Source organism: Cibotium barometz, chromosome 36 (assembly GCF_041138505.1).
Source record: "Cibotium barometz isolate CiBa-2024 chromosome 36, ASM4113850v1, whole genome shotgun sequence".
In the NCBI taxonomy this organism is placed as follows: domain Eukaryota; kingdom Viridiplantae; phylum Streptophyta; class Polypodiopsida; order Cyatheales; family Cibotiaceae; genus Cibotium; species Cibotium barometz.
The window spans coordinates 18,082,853-18,094,867 of NC_141081.1; the positions used below are offsets into that span (position 1 = coordinate 18,082,853).

Genomic DNA, 12,015 nt, shown 5'->3' on the forward strand with positions numbered 1-12,015 from the left:
AAGGGCACCATTGGAAAGAGCAGACTAAGCTGGACCAAAAAGCTAAAAGGTGCTTTCTCAAAAAGCATCTCTAAGGCCAAAAAGCAAGGCCTTAAAGCCAGAAAAGCAAAGCACCAAAAGTTGAGTAATATTTTATTAATAAAAGTAAAAAGAGAAAAGCAAAGCTTACAAAGGCAAAGCAAAAGCATGAAGCCTTTTTGGCAAAAAGCAGGATGTCTTACAAGTATAAAAAGGATTGGACTTCTCTTGTAGTACCATGAACAAGATCATTGAAGATTGAAGGAGATCGTGGAGAGTGTGTGGACATCATATGATCATGAAGAGCTTCTTCTTCGCCATCAACACCTTCTCCAACATGCTTTTCAGATGTACGGTCAGTCCTAGACTTGTATGGGCATATGCATGGGCAATACGGATGCATGTACGAACATGTATGGATCTGTATGGACAGAAATTTCAGAAACCCTAGAAATTTCAAAACCCTAAAATTGCTCCAAAAACCCTAAAAACTGCTTTTTGGATGTTTTTATCGCCCAAAAATCATTAAAATAGGTTTTATATTAGTTTTCTTGCGAGAAAGAGCTTTTCCATGGTTTTCTTCATGGACAACGCTATAGGAGTTGTGGAGATTATTCATGGGATGTGTGAACACCGTAGGATAGCCGGGGCACTTTTTACTCTCCTTAGGAGGGGTTTTTCCCCGTGCACAGAAACACACCCTAAGCCACTTAGTGTGTGTTATTTTATCATGTTATTGCGCTTTCATTTTGGTACAACCAACATTGAGTTACGTGCCTTTTTCTCTCACAAGCTAACACGACTGTGTACTTGCTTGTGTGTGTGTTGCTATTGCTGTTGCTCCCCTCTCTACCCAACAGAGGGTAGAGCTTCTTGCAGTGTTCATGCATTTTCTTAGGATAAAGCCCCCTACAACTTCATGTATACATTTTGCCAAAACTTAGCATATGCTGTGACCTTTTGTTGTGCCTGCTACATAAACCCTTGTTCAACCTTGGGCTGTCATTCCTTCCGTCTAGTGGGTGAATGGAAGGTGTGAGTGCAACCTTGGCATGCTTCTTGATCTTCATGGTAGTTAAGGCAAACCACTCTCTGTCTAACAATTCAGCATTCCATATCAACAGTCTTTTGTGAGACAGCTTTGAGCATGTATTTCTTCCAGAGAGTTATTTCGAAGAAAAGCATATTAAATCCTTGAAAATTTCCTGTTTCATCAATAGTGAACCATATAAACTGTCGGTGGATAATAAGAAGAAGAATTTTTTTAAATTCTTTCCTCAACCATATCGGCATACATGGGGGCTATCTTGAAGTCCATAGAGCATCGTGATTGTTTTGTTCACATGACTTGCTTTCTTTCCAAGCTACTCTGACTTTGGCTAATTTTTGCAATCTTCTGCTTGAGTTGCAGTGAGTTTAATTCCTCTATGATCCATATCTTTGCACCTTTCAATTTGTTCGACTATTTTAAGCCCTCAATCTTGCTGAATTTGGTACAATAAAGTGATTACTGCATGGTCTTCTTGGCAAGGCCAAAGCACCCACAAAGGGAAGCTTTGGCATGTTGCATCCCTAAAGCATCCCCTAGAGCTATTGTAATAAAAGATGAAGAAGAAGTAGAGATGTGATGTGGAAGGAGCATATGAATGTCACATCAACAATGCTAGACTTTGATTAATATTCTCCAAACGCTCCTCTTGTAGGGCAGTGAGCTTGCTCTTTGTCAAAGAGGCATTAGAATATTGTCTTCTGAGGGGCTGTGTTGATCCCTTCACACTTCTTAAAGCCCTTTGTTTCCCTTGCAATCTCCTCTGACTGGATGTGGTCTTGGAGATCTTTGATACGTGGGCTTTGGTCCAATGGTGCTTAGAGGCAGCAAACACTCTCAAGGTTGTGACAAGGACTAGGACTCCCTGTGGCGGAGGTCTCTCGCATCTTGCTCTTTTTGAGTGCCTCTATGTCTACTCCTCGACAACTGGCCCCCTACCTTTACGCCTTTGTTTCCCTTGCGACCTGCTCTGACTGGATGTGGTCTTGGAGACACTTGATACATGGGCTTTCATCCAACGGTGTTTAGAGGCAGAAAATGCTCTCAAGGTTGTGACAAGGACTTGGACTCCCTGTGGCGGAGGTCTCCTGCGTCGTGTTCTTTTTGAGTGCCTCTATGTCTACTCCTCAACAACTGGCCCCCTACCTTTACGCTAGTCAATGTTCAATGTCTCACTCTAGTTTCATCATCTTCCCTATGCTGCCATAAGTCTATATGTATGCCTTTGTATCTAATCCAGAAATGATGCCACACATCTTTTGGTCCTCACATATTCTATGACCCATCGAGAGTGACCAAACCCCTCTCTCAAAAGGCATCTTTAATTTCAAAGTACGCTTGGCATCAAAGGATGGCATGATCCTCAATCTCAACCTCATGCATATCAACAAAAAAGCATACATGACTCTTGGTTCTTTTATGTGTGCGTGCTTTCTCCTATTTTGTATGTGGAGCCTGTGTGATGGCACTCTATTTTGAACTACAGAGATTTTAATTGCAAAAGAGATGTCAGTTCCAAGTATTTGGGCATCTGGATAAACCCATCTACCATAAGCAGCAAGTGCTCATCTCAGTATAAGCTCACTCTACGGAGCTCTGGCTGTATCTATGTTGTATAGATGCATGTCTACCAAAAATCTACCAGAAATCATGTCTGAAAAACACTGCAGTTTCTCGCTGCGTAGAACTTGTGTCTGCCCCTGTAACTCCAGGATGCCCAGGGGACTAGGGCCTTTGGCACACTTGTTGATACCATCAATGCATATTAAAACATTAAAACATGGCCACAGTCTTAACACATATCCATCATCACTTTGCATAAAACATAAAGCTGGACAAAACATCCACAAATGCTGAAAATGGAGCTTGCACATGTGACACCGCATAGAGGCCGGAATGGGCCGACCCCTCCCTTGGAGTATTTTATTACCCAAGGAGAATAATATCATGTACAAGCTTTGAGGGCCTTACTCTCCCCACAGGAGATGCCGGATTATCCATATACAAATGCCATAACACAACCCAACACGAGGGTACCAAGCCGGAACATAGGCTGTAGAAATGCACAAGTGGAGAGCCACAATAGCTGGAGTGACAAGTGTGAGGCCACTTTGTCTCACTTTGATCCACTTTCTTGCCACATGTCCCAATCTAAGAGATGGGTTCTCCCATAATCTTTACCTCTAAAAATATCCCAACTAGCAGACATTCTGTCATAGGCACTTTGCCAACTCTTGGTATCTGCTCAATTCCAGATGTAATGACGCGAACAAAATTTCCATCGAAGTTGGGCCAAAAATAGCAACTCTCCTAAATTTTAGGAGTGTGGTCCTTTGAATTCTAGGATAATCCCCCATTCCCAAAGCTTGTACTTTCCAAATATTTAGACATCCTAGAGTCCACCAAACCTCTTTCATACTGGGAAATGTCCAGGCTGGTGACAGCCCCTGGTATTGAAATCATGGTAATGTGTCTATGGAGACTCGAGAGGCCATGGTTTATCATCCTTGTCAGTGCTAAGGTGCTTTAGCATACCTACAGCCATCTACTTTTTGTAAATATGGGGCCAAAGTGGCCCATGAGACAAATATTTATACAATATGATTCCATACTGATGTGGAAGATGCATATGGCATAAAGTAAATGGAAAATGGAAACAAGTATGCCGAGTAGGTGATGGTCACCAAAGGTGCCATGTGTCAAAGCCTGACAAGTTTACACAGCTGTCTCAAGACTACTTCCAATGATGGATGAAAGAGGAATTCAAACTTAAGCATTTCCATAAGATCAAAAATGACCCTCCTGTTATTGTGGAAGAATATATGTTTGGGTGTAGCGTCACCTGCAGGGTGATATTCTTTTGCGAAGCTATGGGCCTCTAATGCACTATGCATGTTGTCCAAGGGCATCTAGCAGGACCTAACTATTTGAAGGGGAAACTCGTAATTCCGTATGGGGTCTCTTTATGTGTGCCATGATCTAGTTTTCTTGCATTTCCTCATCGTCTGACTCTCAAGCTTGGCACACTCCAATGCTCTAGGAGAAAGAAGTATACAGCTCTGGGAGTCTTCTTTCAGCCTAAGCACGAGAGAGAGAGAGAGAGAGAGAGAGAGAGAGAGAGAGAGAGATATGGCTGTATATTCAGTAATTCATAGAGTACGAAAAGGTACAAGTTGTTGGCTGCCTTTAGCAACCCCAAAATCCTAATCTAGACCTCAAGGGTTCTATTCTAGACCTATTTCCAAGAGGGAGATGTGATGAATAACAAACATGCCTTGCTTAGGCTTTTAAAGGCTCCCATCATGCATAGGACCTGGCCAACCTGCTGTTGGCCAGCAGCAAAGGACTCACCCGACCTGATGCGAGTCATCTGTCGGCCAGCAACAGATACAGGCCGACAGCCATCTTGTCCTTCCAAGGGTTCTTCTGCATTCTCTTGAGCCTAGCTAATTCCCTAACCCTAATGTTTATCAGGTTTTATCCTGGAAAGCTGCCATGTCCATGTGTGCACATGACACAGGAGGAGTGTCTGTCTATGCATCTAGCTCTGGTCATCTCACTGGCTGGGAGTGCTCTCTCATGCAAGTGTCTCACTGTAGGCTCACTGTAGGCTCACTGTAGGCTATTGGTATGCATGGAATGCTCATAGGAATACTTCACTTTATTCTCGTGGGAACTGATGGAGGATGCAACGGAGCTCAAGAGGAAAGTTTTCATGAAAAATCAAACTGCTGATAGAATAGAATGAAGATGGAACAAAAAAACATCATCTTAATTATCTTACCTTCAACTGAAGGCTCCAAATATAGTGCCTAAAGGCCAAAGCTTGTGAGGTCTTTCTATGTCTTCTCAATTGTATGAATTTGCACCAACATTTTACTGCAACACGGTAACTGCAGAAGTTTCTGAATTGCAAGGCTTTCTCTATCAGGAGTCTTTCATATCTCAGCACAAGTATGCCCTCTTGCCACCTGTATAAACCCGCCAGTATTTGACCAAATGTCAAAAACTCTTGTAGAGTATACATCAGGGCAAAATCCAGTTTTCTGATAGCACTTGACACAACTGACCTTTCCTCACATACACTTTGAAATGTGATGAAGCTTACAGGAAATATAGGTAGACGGTTTAATGTGTGCGAAGCTTGTACCAATTAAAGAGTCCTTTTAAATATATATAAAATGTCATGATAAGAATGTATCATCTTGAACAAGATGTCGCAATGAAGGCTAGTTTTTGTCCTAACCTGTGAAAAATCCTCCTTTGACGCCAAAGCTTTTCCTTGGAGCAAGCTTGCATTAATTTCAATTGTCTTGCACGAGACAGGCGAATTAAGAATCTCCATGCAGCAATGCTTTGCCTCATAATAAGTCTGTTCATACGATCTCGAACATCTGATAATCTTGTCTTCCTTGGCTTAGACAAAAAATCTATCCACCACAGCCAACTTTTAAAAACCCTCCTGCAAACACAATTTCTCCAAAACATCTTAGCTAGCTCAGTGAGCTGCTTCTCGTCATCGGCACTTAGTTTCCCCATTCCCAGTAAGTTTTTCCACTTAGATAGCGTTTTACGCATACATGATCCTTTCCTGTGCTGTAAGGCATCATGGTACTTCTTGTCTGCAATGATTGCAAGCAACCATGCTCGCCAAACTTCTCGTATACAAGCCTACACCATTGTAGACATGGTTTTGGTTAAACAATATCAAACACTTCGCCATTTCATTCAGTTTTTTCAAATGAACAAGTGGTAATATGAAGTGGAGATTAAGTAAAGAATTTTCATGCGAGTCTGTTCCATAAACTTGGTTAGTCCAGTCTCTCACAGAGTAAAATATCCATGTTGATTTCAAATCTCGAAAACCGCAAGACCACACTTCAACCTCACTCAAAATCTACTAGAAAAGTTTCATGACGACGCGAGACCTATGGGACTACACTCAAAGTTGCTACTTGGAATTGTAATGGATCTCTACGCCTTGATGTAGGGGCTTTTGAGGATAGTTTCACTGGGAGGGACATCATCTTCTACTGTGAGATGCATCAGGCTCCTGGACAGTCCATGCCACATGTTAGTGGATACCGATGGGAGACAGCTTGTAGACAGGAGACTCGTTCAGAGCATAGAGGACGGGGCTCAGGAGGAGTGGCAGTATTGTTTAGAGAGGAGCTACAGCCACTGATACATATAGTCCGCAGAGATGAGCAGGCTAGGTACATGTGGGTTAGACTGAGGGCAGAGACCGGCAGATATCTCTACATTGCTATATGCTATTTTGCTCCTAGTACATAAGTGTATGCATCACCTAGCGGGCAGTCTCCCTTTTCTATTTTGGATGATGACATTTGGGAGTTCTCCAAGGATGGTGACATCATTCTCTTGGGGGACTTCAATGCTAGGACCACCCATAACCAGACAGTATTTTATGATACCTCAGAGGAGATGTTGAGGCAGCTTGATGTTAGGGATATGGGCCTATCTAGACTCTCACAGGATGAGGAACATACAGCGTATGGGCGGTATTTGATAGACATGGGGACTGCACATGGATTGGCCATCCTGAATGGCCTACAGAGATTCCCGACATCGGGCGGTTTCACTAGCTTTCCACATCGGCATGGTGCTAGTACAGTGGACTATGTTATGGCTCAGCCCAGTCTCATTCCCTCTTTTCAGGATTTTATGGTAGGCACTAGGCCGGTTGGAATAGCAGTGGATCATACTATCTTGTCCTTCACTCTCACATTTCAATTCAGCACCGCTCCATTGGGACAGGTCTCCACACACACTCGTTATACCTTTACGAGGGAGACTGACACCGTATACACGGATGAGATATACAGACGCCTATGTGCCGAGGAGTCGGGACGGCCATTAGACGAGCTCACTCAGATATTGATAGAGACGCTTCATGCTGCAGCATCAGAGGCATATCCCCATAGTCAGCCTACACGGAGACGATCTAGGAACATGCCCCAGAACAGTTGGTATGATGAGAAGTGCAGAGAGATGAGGATCAGATTACAGAGAGAGGTGCTCATGGGTGTTACCACTCACAGACAGTCACGGATTACCTTCCGGCACCTAGTGCGACGGAAGAAGAGGGCTTATCTTGCTCAATTAGAGAGGGATTTCTACCAGTTATTTATGAGTCAGGACTCAGGCGAGGCATGGAGACTATTCCATGAGCATTCACCATCACCAGCCATTACCTCCACAGAGATTTGGGGTGAGTATGCAGCATCCTTGTACACAGCACCAGGACAGCCGCCCTTGCCAGACCCATCGGAGCCATGCCCAGAGACATGTGCTTTCTTTACTGCTGAGATGGTAAGGAAAGCTATTGACAGGATGAGGACTGGGAGAGCATATGATCATGATGGTTTGGTAGCAGAGCACTTTATTCATGCCAGAGATATGCTTGCAGAGCTTATTGCTATGATGTTTAACCGAGCCATGTGTGAGGGTTTTCCTGAGACTTGGAATATGTCCACGATTGTGCCTATCTTCAAGTCAGGGGATCCCATGCTTCCTGGGAATTATCGTACCATCATGATTGGTCACACATTGGCTAGATTATATGCATCTATTCTTGAGCAGGAGTTGAGTAGATGGGCAGAGAGAGAGGGCATACGTGCATCAGGGCAGGCAGGGTTCAGGAGAGGTTTCTCCACTCTTGACCATATCTTGACACTCAGAGCTATTATTGAGGAGGGCAGATTATATGGCAGGAGGATTTATTGTTGCTTTGTGGATTTCCGCAAAGCTTTTGACACAGTACCGAGAGCCAGACTGATGCGCAGACTACAGGAGATGGGAGTGCCCACAGAGCTGATTTGGGGAATCATGGCTTTATACAGGACAGTTGTGGGGCAGGTACGTACTACCCAAGGTATATCTAAGATGGTTCACTCCACTATTGGGGTGAAACAGGGCTGCCCCCTTTCCCCCACCTTATTTGGGATGTATGTGGATGAGGTTTCGGACTATGTAGAGCGGGAGGGTGACAGAGGAGCACAACTAGCAGGGACATGGATTCCGTTGTTATTGTATGCTGATGATATTGTGCTCATCTCAGATTCTCCAGAGGGGATGCAGCATCATTTGGATGCATTGCACATGTTTGCAGAGGACAGTGGATTGTCTGTTAACCTTGGTAAAACCAAGGTCATGGTGTTTAACACCACAGCACAGTGGGTTAGGAGGTCAATGCCCACCTTTACATATGGTCAGGAGACAGTGGAGTATACAGATGCATATACTTACCTTGGTGTGGTTTTTAGTGGCCCACTATTTTCCTTGAGGAGAGCAGCGGAGACCAGATTGACCAGAGCTTATGCAGCATTGGGGAGACTAGAGAGGATGTGTTCGCAGGTTCAGTTTCAGGAACCTCGAACAAAGCTCTGACTCTTTGACACTTTGGTCACTTCAGCCATGCTATATGGAGTGGAGATATGGGGACCCTCAATGGATCACCACAGCCGAGCTGGTAGCACTGATGGATGGAGACGTATGGAGAGGTCCTTGGTTTCTATGATTTCCCGGATGATTAGGGCCAAGGCCTCCGTACCACATGATATTATCCGTGCAGAGATGGCTGCCCCCCCATTGGTAGTAGAGGCACTCACTCGATCAGTCTCCTTTATACATAGCACTTGGGCTCTCCCTAGAGACAGATATGCTCGCTTAGCCCTGGAGTCTTCACGACAGTTGGCATCACAGGGAGACGGATCATGTTGGTATGCACAGATGACAGCTTGGTTCCAACTGCATGGCTTTAGTATGGACAGGCTACCTCCATTTCAGTACTCCCTGGATGCACCCTCCCTCCCTCTCACACGGGCAGAGATTACAAGACTTATCAGGCAGGACTTGACTCAGCTGGACACTAGGAGGACATGGATACAACCGACACACGAGCTTGGTACGAAGATGGCTTTCTATAGAGATCATCTTCTCCAGCTCACAGAGGATGGGTTTGTGATTAGACCCAGCTACATGCATACTCATCTTTCTCATGGGGTACGGTGTGCTATTGGTCAGATGCGCACATCCTCACACCAGCTAGAGATTGAGACTGGCAGATTCAGGGGAGTACCAGCTGAGGCCAGGATTTGTCAGCTGTGCCAGATGGAGCCAGAGACAGAGTTACATTACATATATCACTGTCCAGTATATTATGAGATACGAGGCCGTTTTCACTACCTGTTCAGAGAGGGCTTTGGACCACTTTCTAGAGTCATGAGATACCAGGATCACAGATGCCTCGGATTGTACTTACTAGAGCTGCGTAGACATAGAGAGGGTCTCCTGAGAGGGAGGGGATCAGAGAGGGAGAGACACCTACAGAGGCAGATTACAGACTTCTTTCGACCAGAGATTGAGCAGTCAGGTCAGCAGGCATTGCAGCTAGCCCCAGAGTACAGCCGCACCAGAGGTACACTGATTGATCGGGCTATAGAGCTGGGGCGGTCCAGGCGCCCCAAGATGAGAGGCCCATCTCGACACCGGCGGAGACTACAACAGAGGATCAGGACCATACTAGCACGGCATGGGAGATGTCCAGTCAGAGTACTCACCATGGAGGACATTGAGGATATCCGCCATCGACCCATGAGAGACATCTTTGGATAGCGAAGTGTATGATGCTTACCTTTGTTGCTGGAGTTTTCTTCCCAGATGTTATCCATTAGGAGCTCCTAGTACCGTACTTTTCCTCATAGTTGTTTCAGTTTCAGTTAATTGTTTAGTTGTTTTTAGCTTTCCTTACACAGACATTGTATCAGATCCACCAATTGTTGTAACCTTCTTGGTCTCATAGGTCATTTTGGCCTTTTGAAGACGTTAATATATCATTTCATTTCATTTCATTTCATTTCTCTCTCTCTCTCTCTCTCTCTCTCTCTCTCTCTCTCTCTCTCTCTCTCTCTCTCTCTCTCTCTCTCTCTCTCTCTCTCTCTCTCTCTCTCTCTCTCTCTCTCTCTCTCCGCCCGTCGCTTCACTGTCCGCCCTTGCTCGCCGCCCTCTCTCTCTCTCTCTCTCTCCTCGCTTCCGCCGCCCCCTCTCTCTGTTCGCCGTTCACCCGTCGCTTCACTGTTCGCCCGGCGCCCGCCTCTCTCTCTCTCTCTTCGCTTCACTGTTCGCCCCTCCTCGCCATCTCTCTCTCTCTTCACTGTTCGCCCATCGCTTCACTGTTCGCCCCTGCTCGCCGCCCTTCACCCGCCTCTCTCTCTCTCTTCGCTTCCGCCACCCCCTCTCTCTCTCTTCGCCTCTCTCCCGCCTGGGCTGGCTCGCTACGCTGGCCCGTCTGCATTTCCGCTAGGCCCTCTGCCTCCCTTTCCTCAGGCCCCCAAGGCAGCAACATAACTCTCTCTCTCTCTCTCCTCCCTGCCTGTGGGAAGTGCTGCAGAGTAAGCTCGAGGAATGGCTCCGAGCCTCCAAGAGAAGCTGGAGGCCCTCGAGACGGCAATGAAGGCACTAATCAAGGAGAACAAGAAGACATCCAATTCCAACCTCAATGAGGTGGAGAACAAACTACACCGGCACATCATGGCCCTCGAAGCACGGGTCATGGACCTTGAACAAGAGAACACAGCATTCAAGGAGGAGGTGAGTGCATTGAAAGTGGAACTGGTAGCCATCAAGAATACCGAGAAGGAAGAAGGGAGATCAACGACAACACTCTCACGGCCATCAAAGAAGAGATCTCCAAGGAGATCACAAAGGACATGGAGGGAAAACTCGAAGCCAAGCAGTCAGGATGGGTTGAGGTGGTGAAGAAGAACATCCGTAAAGAAGTGAGGGAGGAGACTCAAAGGGAAGAACACCAAATCATTCACACCACCATTGAGGAGGAGAAGATGAGGCATGCCCGCCGCCTCAACATTCGAGTCACAGGTATAGCCGAGACACCCGACTCCACTCCCGAGAAAGATGGACAGCTTCTATGCATAAGCTCGGCTATAGGGAAGAGGACCCTCTCCCCTTCACCAAAGCATGGAGAGCCGGGAAAGACTCAACATGCAAGCAAGCCCTCATCCTAGAGTTTGTAGGAGAGACGGAGAGGGTCACCTTCATGAGAAAGAGGGTGATTCTACGAGGATTACAGAGAGATCCCATCTATTTGGATGACGACCTTACAAGGATGCAGATAGAACACAAGAAAACATGCATGCCGAGAGTCCTACAGGCCCGGAAAGAGGGCAAGAGAGCATTCTATCACGATGGCCGTGTCATCATCGATGGCAAGGCCACCGATTAGCGCCAGGCGGCCTATGGGACATCGGCTATGGAGGATCCAGATTCACAGATACACATAGCACTTTGGAACTGCAATGGAGCACTTTGGACACATCCTAGGAGGATGGAGGAGGTCATGGAGGGACGGGACATCATACTACTTATAGAGACGCACCAGAACCCAAAGAGGGGGCTACCCAAAGTAGAGGGCTATCAGTGGGAGTTTACATACAGGGGGACCACACGGCAGAGCACATCGAGAGGATCTGGAGGTATAGTGGTACTCTTCAAGCGAGGGCTACAGGAGCGCCTTATACATTGCTCTATGCTACTTCTCTCCTAGAGGATCAAGATATGCCATGACAGCAGAGGATGAGAGTAGAGGCGAGGAGGAGGACATAGGGCCATTGGGAGAGTCACCATATGCAGCCCTTTCAGATGAGATCATACACTACTCCAACCTGGGGGGAAGTCCTCCTTATGGGGGACTTCAATGCACGGACACAGAGCCGACAGTGCGACATTTATGATTTCGAGCACCCCGAGGTGATGCACACACTAGAGGTGGAGAACACGGGAGCCTGCAGGGTGTCAGAGGACATGGGGCCGGATAACACCAGATATGGTCATCACTTACTTGAGCTGGGAGTGCGACACCATCTCGTTATTTATAATGGGATGAGACCGTGGCAGGATTCAGGAGCACT

General features: G+C 46.2%; 1 protein-coding gene across 5 annotated transcripts in view; it reads right to left on the minus strand.

Annotated features, from left to right (window-relative positions):
• The window catches only part of LOC147617562 (uncharacterized), a 74,654-nt gene that overhangs the window by 40,282 nt on the left and 22,357 nt on the right, over positions 1-12,015 (minus strand). For 4 of the 5 annotated variants that reach the window (XM_086775839.1, XM_086775837.1, XM_086775840.1 and 1 more), the window contains exons 8-9: positions 5,313-5,737; positions 4,851-5,037 (exon numbers count right to left, since the gene is read on the minus strand). The exons of the other annotated variant lie outside the window; for it this stretch is intronic. In XM_086775839.1, the coding sequence (XP_086631965.1) occupies positions 4,851-5,037; positions 5,313-5,737 (612 nt within the window). The remainder of the gene's footprint in view (positions 1-4,850; positions 5,038-5,312; positions 5,738-12,015) is intronic. 5 annotated transcript variants of the gene reach the window in all.